Source organism: Schistocerca nitens, chromosome 10 (assembly GCF_023898315.1).
Source record: "Schistocerca nitens isolate TAMUIC-IGC-003100 chromosome 10, iqSchNite1.1, whole genome shotgun sequence".
Classification (NCBI taxonomy): domain Eukaryota; kingdom Metazoa; phylum Arthropoda; class Insecta; order Orthoptera; family Acrididae; genus Schistocerca; species Schistocerca nitens.
In genome coordinates this window covers 25,659,993-25,679,726 of record NC_064623.1, presented here as the reverse complement: position 1 = coordinate 25,679,726, position 19,734 = coordinate 25,659,993, and the positions used below count along the sequence as shown (strand labels likewise).

General features: G+C 47.7%; 1 protein-coding gene across 2 annotated transcripts in view; it reads right to left on the bottom strand.

Annotated features, from left to right (window-relative positions):
* LOC126210576 (uncharacterized) overlaps positions 1 to 10,576 on the bottom strand; it is a 71,396-nt gene extending 60,820 nt beyond the window's left edge. For both annotated transcript variants that reach the window (XR_007540707.1, XM_049939839.1), the window contains exon 1: positions 1,423 to 10,576. Coding sequence is in view for 1 of the 2 variants with exons in the window: in XM_049939839.1 (XP_049795796.1) it covers positions 1,423 to 10,561 (9,139 nt within the window). In the remaining variant the exon portion in view is untranslated. The remainder of the gene's footprint in view (positions 1 to 1,422) is intronic.
* Positions 10,577 to 19,734: the final 9,158 nt, after the last annotated feature.

Below are 19,734 nucleotides of genomic sequence, written 5' to 3'. Positions count from 1 at the left end.
TTTACCTCACCTACACTGCAAATAAACCGAAATAATACTTAATGTTTTTTAATTATTTATGGTCATTAATTTTCATAAAAAGGTTTGGGAAGGAAACGCAAAGGAAAATTAAGGCTTTCAGATAAATTTCCGACGAAGGGTTGTGCTTACCGCGTCCAGAAGGACACTACAAATAAATTTTTAAAAGGATATTGTAATTAACTGTACAGGTAAAACTGTGGCGCTTATAGCGAGTGCAAATGCCAAGAAAATTACATTTTTCCTGTTTTTATAATGAATGTCACATCAGCACGTGTAAATCATCAATTAAAAAATAATAACAGTATCTACTTTTATGTAGGAAGTTCTCGCGTAAGCCGTAGTTATAATGCCTTCCTGAAAATTTATTTGCAGTCCCAACTTTTCCTTTTCCTTTCGTTTTCAAGTCTTTTATCAAAAGGCCGGCCGGTGTGGCCGTGCAGTTCTAGGCGCTTCAGCCTGGAACCGCGTGACCGCTACGGTCGCAGGTTCGAATCCTGCCTCGGGCATGGATGTGTGTAATTGTGTAATGTCCTTTGGTTAGGGCTAAGTAGTTCTAAGTTCTAGGGCACTGATGACCACAGATGTTAAGTCCCATAGTGCTCAGAGCCATTTTTAGCCTTTTATCAAAATGATAAGAAACGTTTGGCATCTGGACCCCTCACATCTGTCACTAATTTCTGGCCAAGCCCTGCATGTACCGTAAAAGTGGACGAAATCCGTCATGAAAAGTTGGCGCGGAACGTCTTCCAGTGAGAATTTACGAATCTTTTTCAGTTTTCTCTCCACCCACCCCGCAGAGACTGTGAAATTAAAGTAGAGTAACTGCCTATTGGCTTCTGTCTCGGGTTCTTCGGCCGACGTTCATCTAATGATTTTTCTGACGTTTCGCCAGCACGAGTGGCTGGCATTGTCAAAGCTTCACCCTCCATTGCCGGTGGTGAAGCTTTGACAATGCCAGCCACTCGTGCTGGCGAAACGTCAGAAAAATCATTAGATGAACGTCGGCCGAAGAACCCGAGACAGAAGCCAATAGGCAGTTTGTCAACAAGTGGCCACGAAAGCCTCAACAATTTTATAAAGTAGAGTAATCACAACTCACAAACAGTCATACAGACAATCTTTTCCCTCTACGAACACAACAGGAACGGAAGGAAACCTTCAAACACGGTACCGTAAAAAAGTCCCACTGCAGAACACTTTGGTGCAGATGTGTTGTGTGTTGATGCAAATACAGAACATGTTAAACGGATTTTAATTTGAGTGTCAGCGGCGAGGCAACATGCAGAGGCACACGGCTTTCTAACTACGTAGGGTACATGTTAGTAGGAAATATTTTCATTTCTTTTGGCACTCCATGCCGTGTGGGACACACAACACACCGTATACAGTTCAAGCACAAACCTCCATCGTCCTGCTGGCTTCCGTCGTTCGACGTTTCGTTCGTTGTTCCCTCTCGCAGTACTTGTTGCTGTGTCGACGTCCCGTCCGGGTCCAGTGGTAATAATGGTTTACCACCACCACCACCACCACCACCACCACCACCACCACCACCACCACCTTGACTGCCGCCCTCGGCCACAGCACTACACACGGTACCTACTAAGTCCGGCAACTCGGTAACCACACTTTCTGTTGGGTCCTTCGGCAGTCGACACTGGAAATTCTCTTTCGCACTATTATCAACGCTAGTACACGGTTTGTAATCAGCTGGAAAAACACAACTGTGACTTTCTAAAGTACTTCCCACTTGTTGAAGACTCGGGTCTTGCACAGCCAAAGACACAGAGAACCTGGAAGGAGCCTGCAATCCTGTTTCAGTTCGAACACTTAAGCCGCTCACTCTAACGGCTAACTTGCTAGGATCGACGTCAACTGGCGCACGAACCTGACGGGGCAAACCACTCGCAATCTGACGTTTCTCTAGATCTGATGAAGGTTCTTTCTGGAAACCTCTGTAATCCGTGGTTGGATTTATATCGACCTCTTTGGATACTACATCTGGGAGATTCATACTCCTCACGTCCTGAATCCCTGCTCCTCTAGCAGATTCCTCAGTTCTACCTTTCATTACTCCTCCTGCTTCTCTGGAAGACCTCCCACTGTCCACATCTCTCTCTATTGATTCAGTTTCTTTGTGGGCTGAAACGTCCTCGAGAGTTAGCGTCCTAGTATCAGGGCTCCTGTCTGGCAACAGCATCTCCTGTGTCGGTACTGGGAGCACAGGGAGAGGGTCTTGAACCAACGTCCCGTCACTGCTGTCACTGGAGCTGCTGTCTGGAGAGCAGGATCTGTCACCAGCGACTCCAGAGCTGGCCTCAGAAACGGTGCCTCCAGGCGGAGACAGTGGGAAAATCTCCTCCTCGCTGGAGAACCCAGCCCTCCTCAGCTGTTCCCTAATTTCTGCCTCTGTGTATAGGAATGGGTTGGGCAAATCAATAGATAATGCTGACTGTGACAGTAGTCCCTTCTCGTAGATTGTCTGGAGGAATGGATTACTGCTGCTGTTCTTGTCCTGGTTGCCAGAATCTGAACTAGCTTCTGGTATACTGCTGGCTGATGATAGCACAGACCCAGATGAGGGTATATAGCGGTCAGCTACATCGGAAAATGGATCGGCATCAAGATCTTCTTTTCCATCCAAATTTTGTCTCGTGCAGACTCGTTGGAGTCGACCGGACTTCTTTCCGGTATTCAGGTACGTCTCTTCGAGGAAGCGTCGATCCTCTTCGACAGTGCTCCCGCAGCCCTCTACAGTCGGCTCCTCTGGCAGTTCCGCAAATCCTTCCTGTGGCACTCCAGACTGCATGCACAGCCACTCGTCCTCACTCATGTCGAATGGGTTGGTCCCACTCGTACCACTATCGGTTTCACGAAATGTTGGGTCAGATTCCTGAAGAGCATCGATTCTTTTCAGGACGCTATCGATCCGCTTCTCGATGTCATAGTAATCTGGCCCGTCATAGGATGCACAAGATCTGCCACCGGGGGACACTTCGCCGCTAAGTGGTTTAAGGTCTACATGTTGTACTTCCAGAAAACCTTGTTTGTGAGTATTTACAGGTACTTGTAGATGTGACGCATGGAGAATGTCGTCTTCCCCCTTCGTATCATTCTCTTTAGCACAGGTCCCTTGTTGAGTAGTATCCGTGGTATCCAGCTTCCTGAGGTCTATTCTGGAACTGGCATTAGATGGGGGACCGTAGCTGATAGCCAGACCCCCATCTACAGACCGACTGGTGCTGAAGTACCAGTCGTCTGAGGATGACGTAGCAGGGCGGGAACTGTCTCCGCACTCGACATCCGCAAAGTCACTTCCGTCTTCTTCGTACATAAATGGATTTGGTGTCTGGCTTCCATACTCCAGAGACTGCTGAGGGATGTCTTCAAAGAAGATATCGTGGTCAGAACCCACTGGACTGCTAGAAGAATCTGTAGTCCAGTGACTATCTGCTTCTGTGTTTTTGGGGTGGCCTGTTAGGCAGGATGGTGACTCATTTTTGGGAGAGACTGGCGTCCCTACGTTGGAATCAGGTGCTTGCAATCTCTTGGGCGATCTGACTCCAGTTTTCGAATGACAACTGGAATGTTCCGAGTCAGTGCTTGATTTCACCAGAATTGTGAACTCTTGGCCTAACAACGGATCTCTGTCTACTACAATTGTTTCATACTCAAAGTCTTCCATTTCAATGATAGTATCTCCCTCAGGAGTTAGAGGAAATGTTTCCATGGTAGCTCTGTTCTCCTTTAACATATTACCAACAGAACATTCTTTGAGATTATTATCTAGAGCTACACCTTTTTCTTCTGGAGCGGAAGTTGCTTGCAGTTTGTCTTCTGTTTTGGCAGCTCTGTTCCATGCTAACATATTACCAACACAGACTTCTTTGAGATTATTATCTACAACTACATTTATTTCTTCTGGAGGGGAAGTTGCTTGCAGTGTGTCATCTATTTTGAGAGCTGGTCCTGCATACACAGTCCTCACAATTTCATTCTCAACGCCTGAAGACGATGGCTGAGGAAGATTTACTTTCTCATCTTGATTCCCAGCAACTTTGTTTTTGGTTTCTGATCCAGAAGTACCTGGAGATGGTGGTTGGAATAATTCCACTTTCTCGTCTTGTTGCTTAATAATCTTGTTTTCCAGTTCATGAACAGTAGTAGTAGTGCTTTTTACTCTCTCTGTTTCTAACGTATCTGATGCCGTTGGTCCAGTTTGCTTATTTTCAACGACATCTTCCTCTTCAACAATAACTTTTTCTGTTTCTTTTCCCGGTGGCTTCTCGGCGGGAGCTATCCACGACTGAACCTTTTCCAGTAGCTTCCTCTCAGTGCTATAAACACTGTCCTTGCCATGCTGAATACCTTCGGATATGTGGTGTTTAAGTGCCGTTATCTTCTCCAGAACGACTGACTCTCTACGTTCAGCTGATGGAGGTTTCACTTCTGCATCTGCTTTGCGTGCACTTTGAGGCTTCTCCCTCAACTCATCCTCTCTGAACACCTGTCCACCACTTGTAGTTGCCACAAGCATCACTTCTGTGTTTTCTGGCGTGACAGCCAATGGACCAACGGCTATAGTTGGACTCAGAGGAGGTTCCGATGTCACCGATGATGAACGCCTTATCAATTGCCTTGTTATGGGGTGCAATATGAAGCCTGCTCTTCCCAGAACGTCTCCACCTTCCTCATCATCCAAAAAGACGCTATCTTCAGAGTAACTATCAGTCTCTAGTGGAGAGTCTCCTGATTGCAATGATTTTTCTGAAGTTCTGATGATGGTCCCATCGTTCTCGGTTGATGAAGCACTTGACGCCTTTGCACTTGTGGAAGCTGCTTTTGCGGGATGCACAAGTTTACTGTTTATACCCTGTTCACTATTACTAGGACAGCTGGTATCTGCACCTACTTCAGCTGGATTGAGGTCACAGGAAACAGGGGGTCCTGCTGATTTGATGTGTGATGTAGCTGCTATCTGTTCAGCAGAGACTGGTGCTGTAGAGACTTGTGGTGCACGGTGATCAGAATGTTGGTGCTTCTCGACTACTGTACCAGGAACTTCAGCCAGGCTTGAGTTGTCTGCAGTGTCCAGTGGCGAAACGTCTACCAGAGGAGGAGGAGAGTCCGAATGAGAACTAACAGAAATCTCCTCTGCTGACACCTTGACCTCTGCCACTGATCCAAGAGTCTGAAAATCATCAGCTTCTCTCTGTTCCACTTCATGAACACTTTTGGAAGATGGGGAGGCTGCAGTAGTGTCACCTGTCACATGGAGGTGTTTTGGAGGATTAATTTCCAGAGGAACTGCAGTCACGTGCATTTCTTGTTTCTTTGTGAATGAGGGTCTGTAATTGTCCACTGGATCTCCATTTGTAGCTTCGTTTTTGGTACATGTTGTGGTATCGCTTTTTAAAACTGCTGCTTTGTGTCCTATGTTATTTACTGATCCAGCACACTCATCAGACAGTGACTGCTCAGTCACAGAAATAGACTGCGATTTCTGCTGTTCCACATACTGTGATTCTTCTGGAGACTGTGAGGTAGCTGTTGAAGGTAATGCTGTCTTCGGCACACCAAATTCGGAATAACCTGCTTGGGTAGATGATTTTGTGTTCTTTTCATCTAACAGCTCATCACGTTGTTTCTGCTGAAGTTCCTTGTTTTCTGCTGTGTTGACTGAGGCACTTCCCTTAGAGGCAATTGCGAATGGATCTGGATCTTTACCATAGTCTTCTTTTGCGTTGTCGGCAGAAAAAGTCTTAGAAATGTCAGTTGGAGTGGAAGAGGAAGAATTCGAGGGCTGGAATTCACCAGTCCAGATATATGAGTCCCATTGCTGTGGTGCTTCTGATTTAATTTCTCCAGTGAACGAGAAACCTTGCTCTCTGAATGGACTCAGTGAATCAAATCCTTTCTCAGACCACCAATCTGTTGCCTGTTGTGAGCCACTGATTTTATCAGGAGGCAGCATTGTATCTTTGGGCGTGTCACTGTCACATCTCATATCTGTAGATGATTGTTCTGTAAAAAACGCATCTTCTGATGGGAACCAAGCTGAGTCTAAAGTATTCAGGACGTCCCTTCCATCTGACCCATAGAACATATCGTTAGATTTTTCCATAGTGGTCTCATATTTCTGGGGCATGCTATATGATGGCATGAAAGGATCTTCTATCTTGTTCTTCTTTGTGTCAGAACGCTTGGAGTCATCACTATCTAAACAATCCAGCAGCTGCATATCTGGTAATGGATCAACACTTGGCAATAGAGCAGATGTTGATGACAGACCAGGAGGGAATGATACAGCCGGTGCTTTGAGGTCTTCCAGACTTCTGTCCAAAGATAACCATACTGATTCTGTGGAAATATCTCGAGAGGTTGTTTTCTTATTTGTGTCTACAGTCTTACCCATTTTGATTCTGAGCGTATTGGACTGATCCTTTTCATTAACAGGCCATCCTTCTGAATCCTGTCTTACGATACCCCCAAAATCGTTAGATTTATCTTTAGAGTTCTGTAGATGACCTGCTACGTCATTAAAATCGTCAGAATGTTCTTTCAAACTATTTAGATGGCTTTTGGTATCTTCGGAAGAATGAGATTGTTCTTTTAGAGACAGTAGCTGATCTGCAATATCTCTAAGATCATGAGATTGTTCTCTCAGATTATAGATCTGGTTAGATGCTGATACTTGGACAAATTCTTCCAACACATCATATGGTGACCCAGATTTTGTAGAAGACTCAGCTTTCTCACAGTGCTGGCGAGGTAAAGCAATGGGATCCAACAAAAATTCTGCTTCATTCGATTGGTATATTAATGATGGTGAAACTGCAGATGGTGTGTCCATGATATTTGCAGCTTCTTCTTCACTTTGTGCTGCTTGCCAAGTGGCATCAAACAGTTGGCTAACCATACTTCTATCTGCAGTACCTACATCAGCAATTTTACTGTCCACATCTTGTCGACTCTGCTCATACAGCATGCTGGGTACTGATGCACTCAAAAGTCCATATTCTCCAGCAATGTTGCAAACTGTGTCTGATGAAGTATCTGCCAGTTTGCTAATCAAATTATCTGATTGGTCAGGCATTAAATTCTCTGCAAAAGCTGTTTTCTCTGCTCTAACTGGAATACTGATTTCCTCCTCCTTTACAAGATCTCCGCTAAGGAAAGTACCAATGGCTTTGGAAGTGTAAGTTTCATCTAAGGCGCCAGCAGACTCCAGTAGGGGCTTCTTCCATTGCAACACTTCTGAATCCTGTGTTATGTGAGGACCAAACCAATCCTGCTCCTCTTTATCTATCAATGAGAAGTGCTCTCTTCCTATCTGTTGACATCTCTCTAGCGACGTGCTATCAGCTTTGTCTCTGTCATCATTTTCTTTTGACTCTGAAGAAATTAACGACTTCTGCAAATTCGAGTCTTGAGGTATCACACTTGTTAGTCCTGAGCAGTCAGAATCTCGAGCAAATGTAGGAACTGTTTCTGTAAGTGTGAGGACATCGGAACAAACCTCAGTCTCCTTGTGAGGCTCAGCTGTGCAGTCAACGGTAAACACTCCAGGAATGAATTTCTGCTGCGAACTAGACGCTGTATTTTGGGCATCCAATGTCTTACGAGGAGCCATATTAATGGTTATATCTTTTATTGTGTCTGTCTGAGTGACAGCTCTTCCTTGAGCAACAGGCAAGTCTTCCAATAAATCTACTGAGGGAGTCTCTGACACCTTCATCTTATCTTCAAACAACTCCTCACTTGGTGCTATGAGTTCTAGGGCGGTACTTTTCTTCACGTTCTGAGATGCAGATCGTAAATTATTTAAGGTTTCATCAGAAAGAGTGAAAACGTTTACTGAAGAAACTGACTGCAGATTGTCTGGAGACGGTTTAGCTTCTCCTTGTCTGATGCACCTTACATCTACGACAAATTCTTCTGATGGCTGCACAGGTAGCTCTGATCTGTCCAATGTTTCATCAAAAAAGGCTTTAACATTCTCTGAGCCTACTGGATCTTTCATTACTGGAGATACAACAGAAGATCCTGTGACAGGGGGCACTTCCTGAAACTGTGGCTGCAACGCTAGTTGAGTTCCAGCCTTTGGCTCTTCCTTTCTCTTGACGAAATTCGAATCACAGAAAGGGTCTTTTGGAGCTGTTACACCTTCTCTGCGTAGGCTCTGATTATCCTTCGACTGAACCTGTTCACTACTTTCGACTGGGTGAATCATAGGGAAGACATTGACCGTAGCTGTTGATTTTGTAGCGTCAGTAGACACTAAATCGCTGATTTTAGTAACATCAGTTTGTGGGATGTCATTATCCTTTGATTGCACCTGTTGCACGCTTAACACCTGATGAGGAGTTGGGGAGTTGGTGACTGCAGACATTACTCCAGTTTCCAGAGGCGATACGTCTTCTCTTATAGTAAGATCTGTTTCCTCTGAGAGAGGTCCCAGGAGTGTTTCATCTTCAGGTGTCTTCTTGAGCTCTTGGATCAGAGCAGAGTCCTGGCTATCTACCAGCTCTTGCAGCGCCCTCTGGATGTCTGCCCAGGATTCATTTCTAGCAGCACCCTCCACTTCGCCTTGCCTCACGTCCACCAGCTTCTTCCCAGATGGTAAGATGCTCGTGTAGCAAGCAGAATCTGCTGGGACTGCAAATCCATGTTCGCGTGACCATGCAGCTGGATCAAAGCCTGCCCATTCATCTGCTTCCATCTCAGTGGTGGTTGAAGTTTTCAGGATGTCATCCAGACCATCATCTGTGAAACCGCACAGGTCGCGATCGTTGTCTTCTGCTTCTTCAGACACAACTAGGGCAGGCACTGCAGGTTGTTGTAAGATTTTGGGACAACTGCTCTCCATCGAGATAAATGCAGCACTTGCTTCACCTACGGAAGCTTGCTCAGCTGAGGCCAAACAATGCTCGATATCCTGTCTAATTGCACGAACACCGGCTTCAAAGCCAGTAGTTATCTTCATAAGTTTATCCTCCACAGCCGCAGATCCTTGATCTGGTACGGCTGTGCTGCTGACATCATCTGTACCACTAATTGCTTCAGGCTGTCCAGCCACTTTGCCTTCTAACGACTGATCAGAATGCCCAAACCACTGCTCATCGTTGCTCTGCTGGAGGAAACGTCCTACTTTAAACCTTGCACATTCTGCATTGCTGAAATTCGGTTCACTCAGCCTCATGTAACCAGCCTGTGACGGCTTCACTTTGGGCGGGTGTGGAGGAGTACCCAGAGCCAAAAATTCGTCATCGGTTGTCAGTTCTGATTCAGAACGAGAATGGCTGTAATAGCTGGACGGCGATGACGATCCCACACTGATTTTTTTTTCATGGTACTTGTGCGAACTGTTGCCCTCTGGCAACAGTACTGTTGTCTCTCCTGCTCTGCACAAAGAGAGGTGGCTTGAGGACTTGTCATCGCCATCAGCTTCCCTGCTACTTTCTCTGGAATCTCTTTGGTATTTGTGGCCTGCATTAACCTCCAGGCGCTGCATACTGATAGACCTTCCGTATGCAATATTACGCTCATACGCGGCCTGTAAGACCTCATCAATGTCATCTAGTCTCTTGGCAATTACTGGATTGATAACAGTGTCATCTAGATCTTCTTTATTAGCAGCGTCTGGAAGCACCCCACCGGCACAAGCATCCTCATACACATCACCACGACCACCATCATCGTCAATCAATCTGAAGTCACTTCCAGTGAGAACAGCGCGAGCAGCTTCTCCCAGTATCTTTTTCTCTTTCTGGTCAGTCTTTTTCTCACTCTGCAAAACACTGGTTTCATTTGTAGCATTAGCTTCTTTTTGAGTTTTGCTGCCGCTTGGGTCAGTTTCATCCTTTGCATCCTTCCGTTTGCTCCTGAATAGCGTCCACAGCCAGTTGAGGAAAGAGCTTCTGTCTTCCTTTGCTCCTGGCTTGAGTTTCACTGCACTGCTGCGATCTATAGTTAAACTCTTTCCTTTGGTCCCTTGAGAGCTGGGTCCAGGGCCATCTGCAACAGAATGCAAGCCATCAGCTGATAGTCTCTCATTCACAACCGGCTTAATTTCTTGTTCTTGTGTGTCAACAGGCTTCATGTCCAACGACGAAGTCTTGGCTCTGACCCATATGTCGTCGTCTCCTCGACCCGTGAAATCTTCTGTCGACCAGGCAGTGCCACTGTCGTGCAGGCGCCTCCTCGCTCCGGCCTTCGACCACACTTGATCGACAGACGTAGCTGGGGATCTTCCCGAAATTTTCCGTCGCGGGAGCACTGCCGAGGACGGATCCATCTTGACCCACACCTCGCCACTGTCTTTGCAGCAGGGATCGTCTACCGCACTCGCGCTTCCACGCGGAGTCTTCCTCAGAGAATCGCAGCTGGCCCGCGTCGGACTGGAGCTCGCCAACGGCACGGCGGACTGTGCCGCGTCGGGGTCGACAGGCAGCGTCTCTCTAGAACGTGCCAGTCTCTCTCTAGAGGCCATGGGTAACGAGCCCTCGTCCGATGTGGAGGAGCGCAGGGAGTTCAGCTCCATCTCCGTGGGCGCGCTGGGTTCCGTTTTTGCAGGTGGCTGTGGGCTGCATTCCCGAGCTTCTGGAGGGATACCCAAAGGAGAGGGAGGACTTTGGGGGCGAGTCAGTTGCGAAGGTTGGCTCGTGTCGGATGGCCCCACCTGGCCAGCGACGACGTCAGGGAACGGGTGGACGACCCGGGGCGACAGCTGCGGGTCCCGCTTGGACTCCGGTGCCCAGTGGCCACCCGCCGGAGGAACTCTGAGGACGTCGTCGCGGGGGAAGTTGCGGCGCCGCTGGGCGCGCGGCGTCGGTGTCGGCGTCCTCGACGACGAGGGGGAGCCGCGTCTGCGGCGGCGGCGGCCCGCGCACGAGCACAGCAGCTTGCTCATCGACCGGGGCTGGCTGCTGGCGACCGGCGCACGGGGGCGCTCACCGTGCCACCAGCTCCACCCTCCTGCTCCTCTGTCTGTACCTACAGCGGTCGCTTCAGTCGACCGTACACGAGTCTAGATCCACAAAGATGCACTGCAAATTACCAAACTTGGTGTTGACTGGTAGACTGGTAGATCGAAATATACAGCAGTGTCACTCCAAAGTTTCCTGTGCACTATCCTTACAAAGTACTACTACAATGCTTTTTGAATAGATACTGTTTCTGTAAGCGTAATGCACTACAGTGGACCATTAACAGCCCTACGTCACTCACATGACGCACATCTTTTAAGTTCGCCGTCGTGTAACTGCTGGTAACTAACTGCATTCCTAATTCGTCGCTGTCTCTCGCTGGTAATACAATCAGCACAGTAATAGCGTTCTTGTGAAAGACCTCCAATTTGGAAACTGCCAACGAAAGGTCTGTGCCTTGTATAAGGGTTGCCGGAAATAGAGCTAAGGTATATCTTCAACTTTCCAACTTGGCAAATATTGGCGGCGCTAACCTAGAAGAAATGATTGTTGTTAATTAATTATAATTAAATTTCTTTACAAAATATTGTGTGTGAGTGTTTGGGGGGGGGTTGTGGGTGTGAAAGGGGGAGGGAGGGAGGGAGGGAGGGAGGGAGAGGGAGAGGGAGAGGGAGAGGGAGAGAGAGAGAGAGAGAGAGAGAGAGAGAGAGAGCGAGAGAGATAGAGAGAGGAAAGTAGAGTATTAGTACGATGAGGTACCGTGGCAAGAGTAACAACAAGAGAGGGCGGAAGCTATAAAGGATGAATGTAGATAATTGATCATAAACAGATGATAATCAGTACAGGAAATGTCAGTCAATTTGTCATTCTCCTGGCCAAAATATACTCGTCAGTAGCAACAAGTCATACTTCTGTAGAGCGTTTGGTCCAACAAAATGGTTCAAATGGCTCTGAGCTCTATGGAACTTCTGAGGTCATCAGTCCCCTAGAACTTACAATTACTTAAACCTAACTAACCTAAGGACATCACACACATCCATGCCCGAGGCAGGATTCGAACCTGCAACCGTGGCGGTCGCGCAGTTCCAGACTGTAGCGCCTAGAACCGCTCGGCCACTGTGGCAGGCTTGGTTCAACAACCTGAGTACTGACTTCGAGTTATCGATGCTGTTGTTATGATCTTCAGACCGAGATTGACGCAGCTGTGCATGCTAGTCTAATCTTGTGCGTGCCTCTTCATCTCTAGAGAAGTACCGCAGCCTACATACATTTGAATCTGCTTGCTGTAGTCAAAACTTGCTCTCCTCCTGCAATTATGACTCCCCATCTCGCAACACACACACACACACACACACACACACACACACACATCCTTCCATTACCAAACCGGCAAGTCCTTGTCTCCCCAGGATTTGCCCCATCAACCGATCGCTTCTTTTAATCAAATTGTGTCTAAATTTTTCTCTTCTCCCCAATTCGATACAGCAACTCCTCATTTGTTATTCGATCTACCCATCCAATGTTCAGCATTCTTCTACAGCAAATTTAATTTTGTGGGCATCATGATGAGAGAGATCACTTCAACTGTATAGTAAATATTTATTTATGATCGAATTAGTGCGTTAGAGCCACGTCTTCAGGGACACTAATTTATTTCGTGACTTACTTGAAATAATAACCACACAACTGAGAGAATGCTGCGTCATCTACTGGTATCACTTGAACTAAATCATGAAATAAATATATATCCCTGAAGATGTGGTTTTGACTCCTTGAAACCACTTGGATCATAAGTAAACATTTATCATAAAGCTAAAGCGGTATTTTTTATCACGATTCTTCTACAGTACCACATTTCAAAATCTTATAGCCTCTTTCTGTTTGAACTGCCTTTTTTTATGACCCACGTTTTGCTTCCTTACAAGACTACAGTGCAGACAAATAATTTCAGAAAAGACTTCCTAAGAGTCCTAAATTACATGTTAACAAACTCCTCTTTTTCATAAATGCAGTTTTTTTCAAGTGTCTGTCTCTAATTTATATCCTCTCCACTTCAGCAATCATCAGTTATTTTACTGTCCAAACTCATCTCCTACTTTCAGTGAACCATTTTCTAACCTAATTCTCTCATTGTCAGATTTAATTGTATTACCCTTGTTTTATGAATGGTGTCCATCCCAACATTAAATTTGCTGTCGAGATGGAGAAGCACGGCAAGCTCCCATTCTTGGATGTTTTGACTGAGCGGAAGGCAGGAGGCCAGCTTGGTCATTCAGTGTACCGGAAACCAACACACACTGATCGGTACTTGAACGCCAATAGTTTCCACCATTGTGTACACAAGAAAGCTGTCCTGAACACGTTGGTTCATAGAGCCAAGATTATCTCTGACGACGACCACCTGCCTGCCGGGGTGACCGAGCGGTTCTAGGCGCTACAGTTTGGAACCGCGCGACCGCTACGGTCGCAGGATCGAATCCTGCCTCGGGCATGGATGTGTGTGATGTCCTTACGTTCGTTAGGTTTAAGTAGTTGTAAGTTCTAGGGGACTGATGACCTCAGATGTTAAGTCCCATAGTGCTCAGAGCCATTTGAATCATTTGAACGACGACCGCCTACAGTCTTAATTTCAGAATTTAAAACGTGTTTTCGGGAAAAATGGCTACAGAAAAAGAGACATCGCAAACGCTTTCAAGGGCTGCCGGTGAAAGACACCTGGTGAATCAGTAGAAGAGGCCAAACAGACTGTATTCCTGCGATTCTGTGGAGCAGCTAGCACTAAGTTAGGACGTCTGCTGCAGAAACATGGGGTAAGACCAGTGTTCCGGCCCGCCCCCAAGATACGAGATATGGTGCGCCCTGTTAAACACAACATTTTGCTCTTCGAGTGTCCGGTGTGTATGGTGTACACTGTGAATGTGGTAGCATGGTTGCTCTGAGCACTGTGGGACTCAACTGCTGAGGTCATCAGTCCCCTAGAACTTAGAACTACTTAAACCTATCTAACCTAAGGACATCACACACATCCGAGGCAGGATTCGAACCTGCGACCGCAGCAGCAGCGCGGATCCGGACTGAAGCGCCTAGAACCGCACGGCCACCGCGGCCGGCGGTGGTAGCATGTACTGTATATCGGAGAAACAATTCGCACGGTTGCGGAGCATTGTATTGAGCACAAGCGTCATATAAAACAAAGGGAGCTTGACAAGTCGGTCATAGCGGAGCATTGCCTAGAAAATGGACATGAAGTACAGTTCAAGTGTTGGCTAATGCGTCTACATATTGAGACTCCTTTATAAAGGAAGCAGCCGATATTCGATTAAGCAACAACAATTTCAACAGAGACCAGGGATACACACTAAGCAGGGCATGGGGGCGGGCGTTGGACATCGTATGAAAGCAGAGACAGATGCGCGACGCGGGAGCGGCAGCTTCAAAGGTGGCGCCTGCCCCTGGCGCCTCCTGACGTCACCGGTGCTGCCACGGGCAACAGCTCCGCTAGCTGCCCGGGTCGACTTATGCGCGCCACATCGGGTCTATCTGACTAGCTGCTGATGATGTCATGATGCCTACATAAGTGAGACACCGTAGCACCCCGGCAGCCCACCCTGCCTGGATCTCCGCCCCCCCCCCTACCTTTTACAAATCCCTTCAAGTCCTCGAACGCCATGCTCTTCGCCTCGCCTATCGTATCCACCTCCCCTCCCCACGCGGATCCTGTACGACCTTATCCCGTTCCCCCACCTCCTCCTTTTCCTCGAACGGATACGGATCTTCTACAACTCCCGTAAACTCGATCCACCTCAGCCGCTCGTCTCTCACATCCTCTCCCACACCCGTCCGCTGCCGCGCCTGTATTTCCGTGTCCCACCTGCTCTCCATCTCCCCATTCTCCATACCCTCTCCCAAGGTGGCTTCCGAAAGCTCCCCCTCCCTGATGATGCTCTCCTCCCCTTCATCTACCCCTGCTACCAACTTTGATACTCCCCTCCCACATCCTGGGCACCCTCTCTCCCTTCCCTCCTTCCTCCCTTTCTCCCCCCTCCTCCCCTGGGCCTCCCCTACCCCCATACCTTCATTCCTCCCACCAACTCCTCTGCCATTGGCATCTCTGCTCTCCCCTCTCCCTCCCCCACTCCCTTCTTCCCCTCCTGGCAGGTCCCCGGACTCGCACACGTTAAGTGGACATTCGCGCGCCGGAGGTCATCGCCATTAGTTTTTCGTGTGTGTGCCGTCGTGTTTGTGATTTCGTGTTTTTCGCCACACGCTCCTTCGTTCACATGTACCGTCTAAATCATGTGTTTGTGCACAGTGCCGACAGCTTTTCTTGTTTTTTCGTCGAGTGTGAACGGCTTCATGTTTTTAATTACTGTATCTACTGTTTTCTTAACCACCAGTCTGTTACTTTTCTGTCTTCATTTTCTCTTTTATTGTACTGTTTGTGGCTGAAGAGCGGAGTAAACTTTTCCCCTGTCAGCCCACCTTGCATGAGGTGCAAAATAACAATAAAAAAAAAAGCAGCAGCCCCGGCAGTCAGTGAACTCCTGACGACTACGGCGGAGAGGATCATCGAAAGCTCGAGGATTTTATTCGAATTTACGCGGCTGGAAAACCGAGAACGTTTTATTCGTGCATGCCGTCGCGGAAGATTCCGAGGACACATACCCTTGTTTTAGTTCTGTTGATGTTCACCTTATAATCTCTTTTCAGAGCACTCTTCAGACCGTTCGACTGTTCTTTCAAATCCTCTCCTCTTGACATCCTCCTGAGTAATCCCAGCTCGGAGATCCGATTGGGTGAGTATTTTACCACCGTAATATTTTACCCGAGAGTATGCCGTCATCATTAAGCCGTACAGTAGAGCTATACGACCTCGAAAAAAAAGAAAAGACAACAACAAGAGCGGCTGTAGTTTCCCCTTCGTTTCAGCTATTGGCACCATCATCGGGCTATCAGAAAGAGAAATAAATCTCAAACACTCGGTAACTCAGAAATTATGAACAGACGACTGTGTTACACTGGACACGCACCAGCAGCTGTAGCTGTTAGGAGACAGGTGGAGGGACGGTCTCGTAGCCGCTAGGCTGAGTACGCACTCGGCCCGCTGGACGTGTTTATTTTGGTTTGCGCTGGCGCGCTGCCCGCTGCCGGCGGAAACTGCACAGCACTGGACGCCGGGGCAGGTGGACCGCCCGTCGTCGCCGTAAAGCATAGCGGCTATTCCTGACGATGCCGCGGCCGTCGAGGTGGAAACGCCGGGGCGGGGTCTCGTAAACGTCGGCAGCTGACAACTCGAGGCCAAAAGATGGTCCGTGTCTCTTAGAGCTCACAATGAGCTCCGTATACTCGAATTAAACCTTCTAGAGGGTCCTATGCCATCATCCCCAAACTCGCCATGTCTGCACACTCGATTCGCCAGTCTTCGCCGCCGCTCATTTAAATGAAATCGCCTGGGTCTGTTCTCGAGTACAAGTGACCTACTCCGGCCTATAGAGGAGAAAGAGTACACCAGTTCACTAGTATAATCGCGGAGTCTCGGCATTGACGCTATATACACAGCCTTTGGTGATAATAATTAATTAATGTGTACCAATGCAATATTTGGGCCAGTGTGTGTGTGTGTGTGTGTGTGTGTGTGTGTGTGTGTGTGTGTGTGTGTGTGTGTGTGTGTGTGTGTGCAGGGTGATTTTGCAACCCCTACACTTGGCTTTTCCACAACCTGCAGTGCCTTCAAAATCACAAGAAAGATTTTCACATTCTCTCCCACGGTACAGCAAACTATAAGCTCTACTGTGAAAATGAACTGCAGCTTTTTGTAGGAGTTTCAATGCAGTTAAACTTTGTAGTGGGTTAACTTTTCACTCTCACCGCCATACCCTGTGCCATCTCCGTACACTCGGTTTCTCACATTTAGTCTTCGTGCTGTGAACTAAGCACTCTGCACAGTCGATCCTGACATCCGGTGTTTCTGCTGTGAACCACCAGCTGGTACACCCGACCAGTACCATGTAGGGCCCCCGTGAGGGGAACTGAAACCATGAATCCGTAAGACTACGAGGGGGTGGGGATCTCTTCTGAACAGACCATTGCAAGGCATCCCAGATATGCTCAATAATGTTCATGTGCGAGGAGTATCGTGGCTAGCGGAAGTGTTTACACTCAAGAGAGTGTTCCTGGAGCCACTCTGTAACAATTCTGGACGTGTGGGGTGTCGCATTGTCCTACTGGAATTGCCCAAGTCTGTCGGAATGCACAATGAACATGAATGGATGCAGGTGATTAGACAGCATGCTTACGTACGTGTCACCTGTCAGAGTCGTATCTAGTCGTATCAACAAAGGAGGTGGCTTACAAAACACTCGTTCGACCTATACTTGAGTATTGCTCATCAGTGTGGGATCCGTACTAGTTCGGGTTGACGGAGGAGATAGAGAAGATCCAAAGAAGAGCGGCGCGTTTCGTCACAGGGTTATTTGGTAACCGTGATAGCGTTACGGAGATGTTTAGCAAACTCAAGTGGCAGACTCTGCAAGAGAGGCGCTCTGCATCGCGATGTAACTTGCTCGCCAGGTTTCGAGAGGGTGCGTTTCTGGATGAGGTATCGAGTATATTGCTTCCCCCTACTTATACCTCCCGAGGAGATCACGAATGTAAAATTAGAGAGATTATAGCGCGCACGGAGGCTTTCAGACAGTCGTTCTTCCCGCGAACCATACGCGACTGGAACAGGAAAGGGAGGTAATGACAGTGGCACGTAAAGTGACCTCCGCCACACACCGTTGGGTGGCTTGCGGAGTATGAATGTAGATGTAGATGTAGATGTAGATCAGGGGTCCCATATCACTCCAACTGCACACGTCCCACACCATTGCAGAGCCTCCACCAGCTTGGACACTCCCCTGCTGACATGCAGGGTCCATGGATTCATGAGGTTGTCTCCATACCCGTACACCTCCATCCGCTCAATACAATTTGAAACGAGACTCGTCCGACCAGGCAACATGCGTCCAGTCATGAACAGTCCAATGTCGGTGTTGAAGGGCCCAGGTAACACAAAGCTTTGGTCGGGCAGCCATCAAGTGTACACGAGTGGGCCTTCGGCTCCGAAAGCCCATATCGATTATGTTTCGTTGAATGGTTCGCACGCTCACACTTGTTGATGGCCCATCATTAAAATCTGCAGCAAATTGCAGAAGGATTGCAGTTCTGTCATCTCGAACGATTCTCTTCCGTCGTCGTTGGTTTCGTTCATGAGGGATCTTTGTCCGGCCACAGTGATGTCGGGGTTTGATGTTTTACTGGATTCCTGATATTCACCATACACTCGTGGAATGGTCGTAAGGGAAAATCCCCACTTCTTCGTTACCTCGGAGATGCCATGTCCCATCGCTGGTGCGCCAACTGTAACACCACGTTCAAACTCACTTAAATCTTGATAACGTGGCACTGTAACCGATCTAACGACTGCGCCAGGCAATTGCTGTCTTACATAGGCTTTGCCAACCATAGCGCCGTATTCTACGTCTCTCTATATTTGAATACGCATACCTATACCAGTTTCAGTGGCGCTTCGGTGTATAATGTCTGCCGCATTCGCAATGGCTGTCATGTTGACTACTAATGTGCTGTGACGCAAACTTCTGACTGTCTTACACGTGTACGTAGCGGTAACCACCAATAAATTTTTGTAGTTTCTTGTATATAGTCGTTTACTTTTCTGACATCTCAAATGGATCAGCCTATACTTGCCTACCTTACAGTATTCACAGGCGTTCTCCTGCCTATCTTGCGGGACCTGCACTCCTGGGAGAAAGGATACTGCTGAGATTTGGCCTAGCCACAGCCTGGTGTATGTTTCCGGAATCTGTGACTCTGCAGCGGAGTGTGATTGGTCTGAAACTTCCTGACTGATTAAAGCTTGTGCGAAGTTTTGAAGGTAGGAGATGAGGTTTTGGCGGAAGTAAAGCTGCGAAGGCGGGTCGAGCTTAGGGAGAAAGGCAAACGTCTCAGGTTCGAGTCCCCGTCCGTCACAGACTTTTAATCTGCCAGGTAGTTATGTCAGTGCACACTCTACAGCAGAGTGTAGAATCATTCACTACGACTACAGGTTAAATCTGCGGGTGGACAGCTGAGTGTACGAGTGTTGAAATCTGTCTGCGTATTACTGTTCCAACGTGCAGATGCGTTTTCGTAAACTCTCCCTGTTTGCGCAAAGCGCCTCTCAGACGGAAACGTGTACGCAGCCCAGCAGGGCCCCGATGAGTGGCAGTGACCGCTTCAGAGCAACTTGGGTTTGAACCGACATCTTAACACTCCTCACACGTTATTAAGCAACACCCTCAGTAGGTCAACAGTTTTCTTATTAATAAAGGAGAAAAAAGAAGGGATCGAAAACAGCTACTTCCCTGTTCAAACAGCGGTTTTTCCTTGCTGCGTGGATTGGCGTAAAAAAAGTATGATGGGAAGTTTCAGTGCCTTGGCTACTACATTGAAGCAGCAAAGGAACTGGTACAGGCATGCGTATTTAAATAGAGAGAGCTGTGTAAACAGGCAGAATACGGCGCTGCGGTAGGCAACCCATATATAAGACAACAAGTGTCTGGCGCAGTTCTTCAACACACGGCTACAACATGAACAAAGCCACAGGGGCCGTGTTCCTAGACATCGAAAAGGCTTTCGATCGTCTCTGGCACAACGGACTCATACGCAAACTAAGCGAAGCTGGTTTCCCGGACGGAATCGTACGTCTCATACACTCATATCTCACGAACAGATGTTTCAACACTAA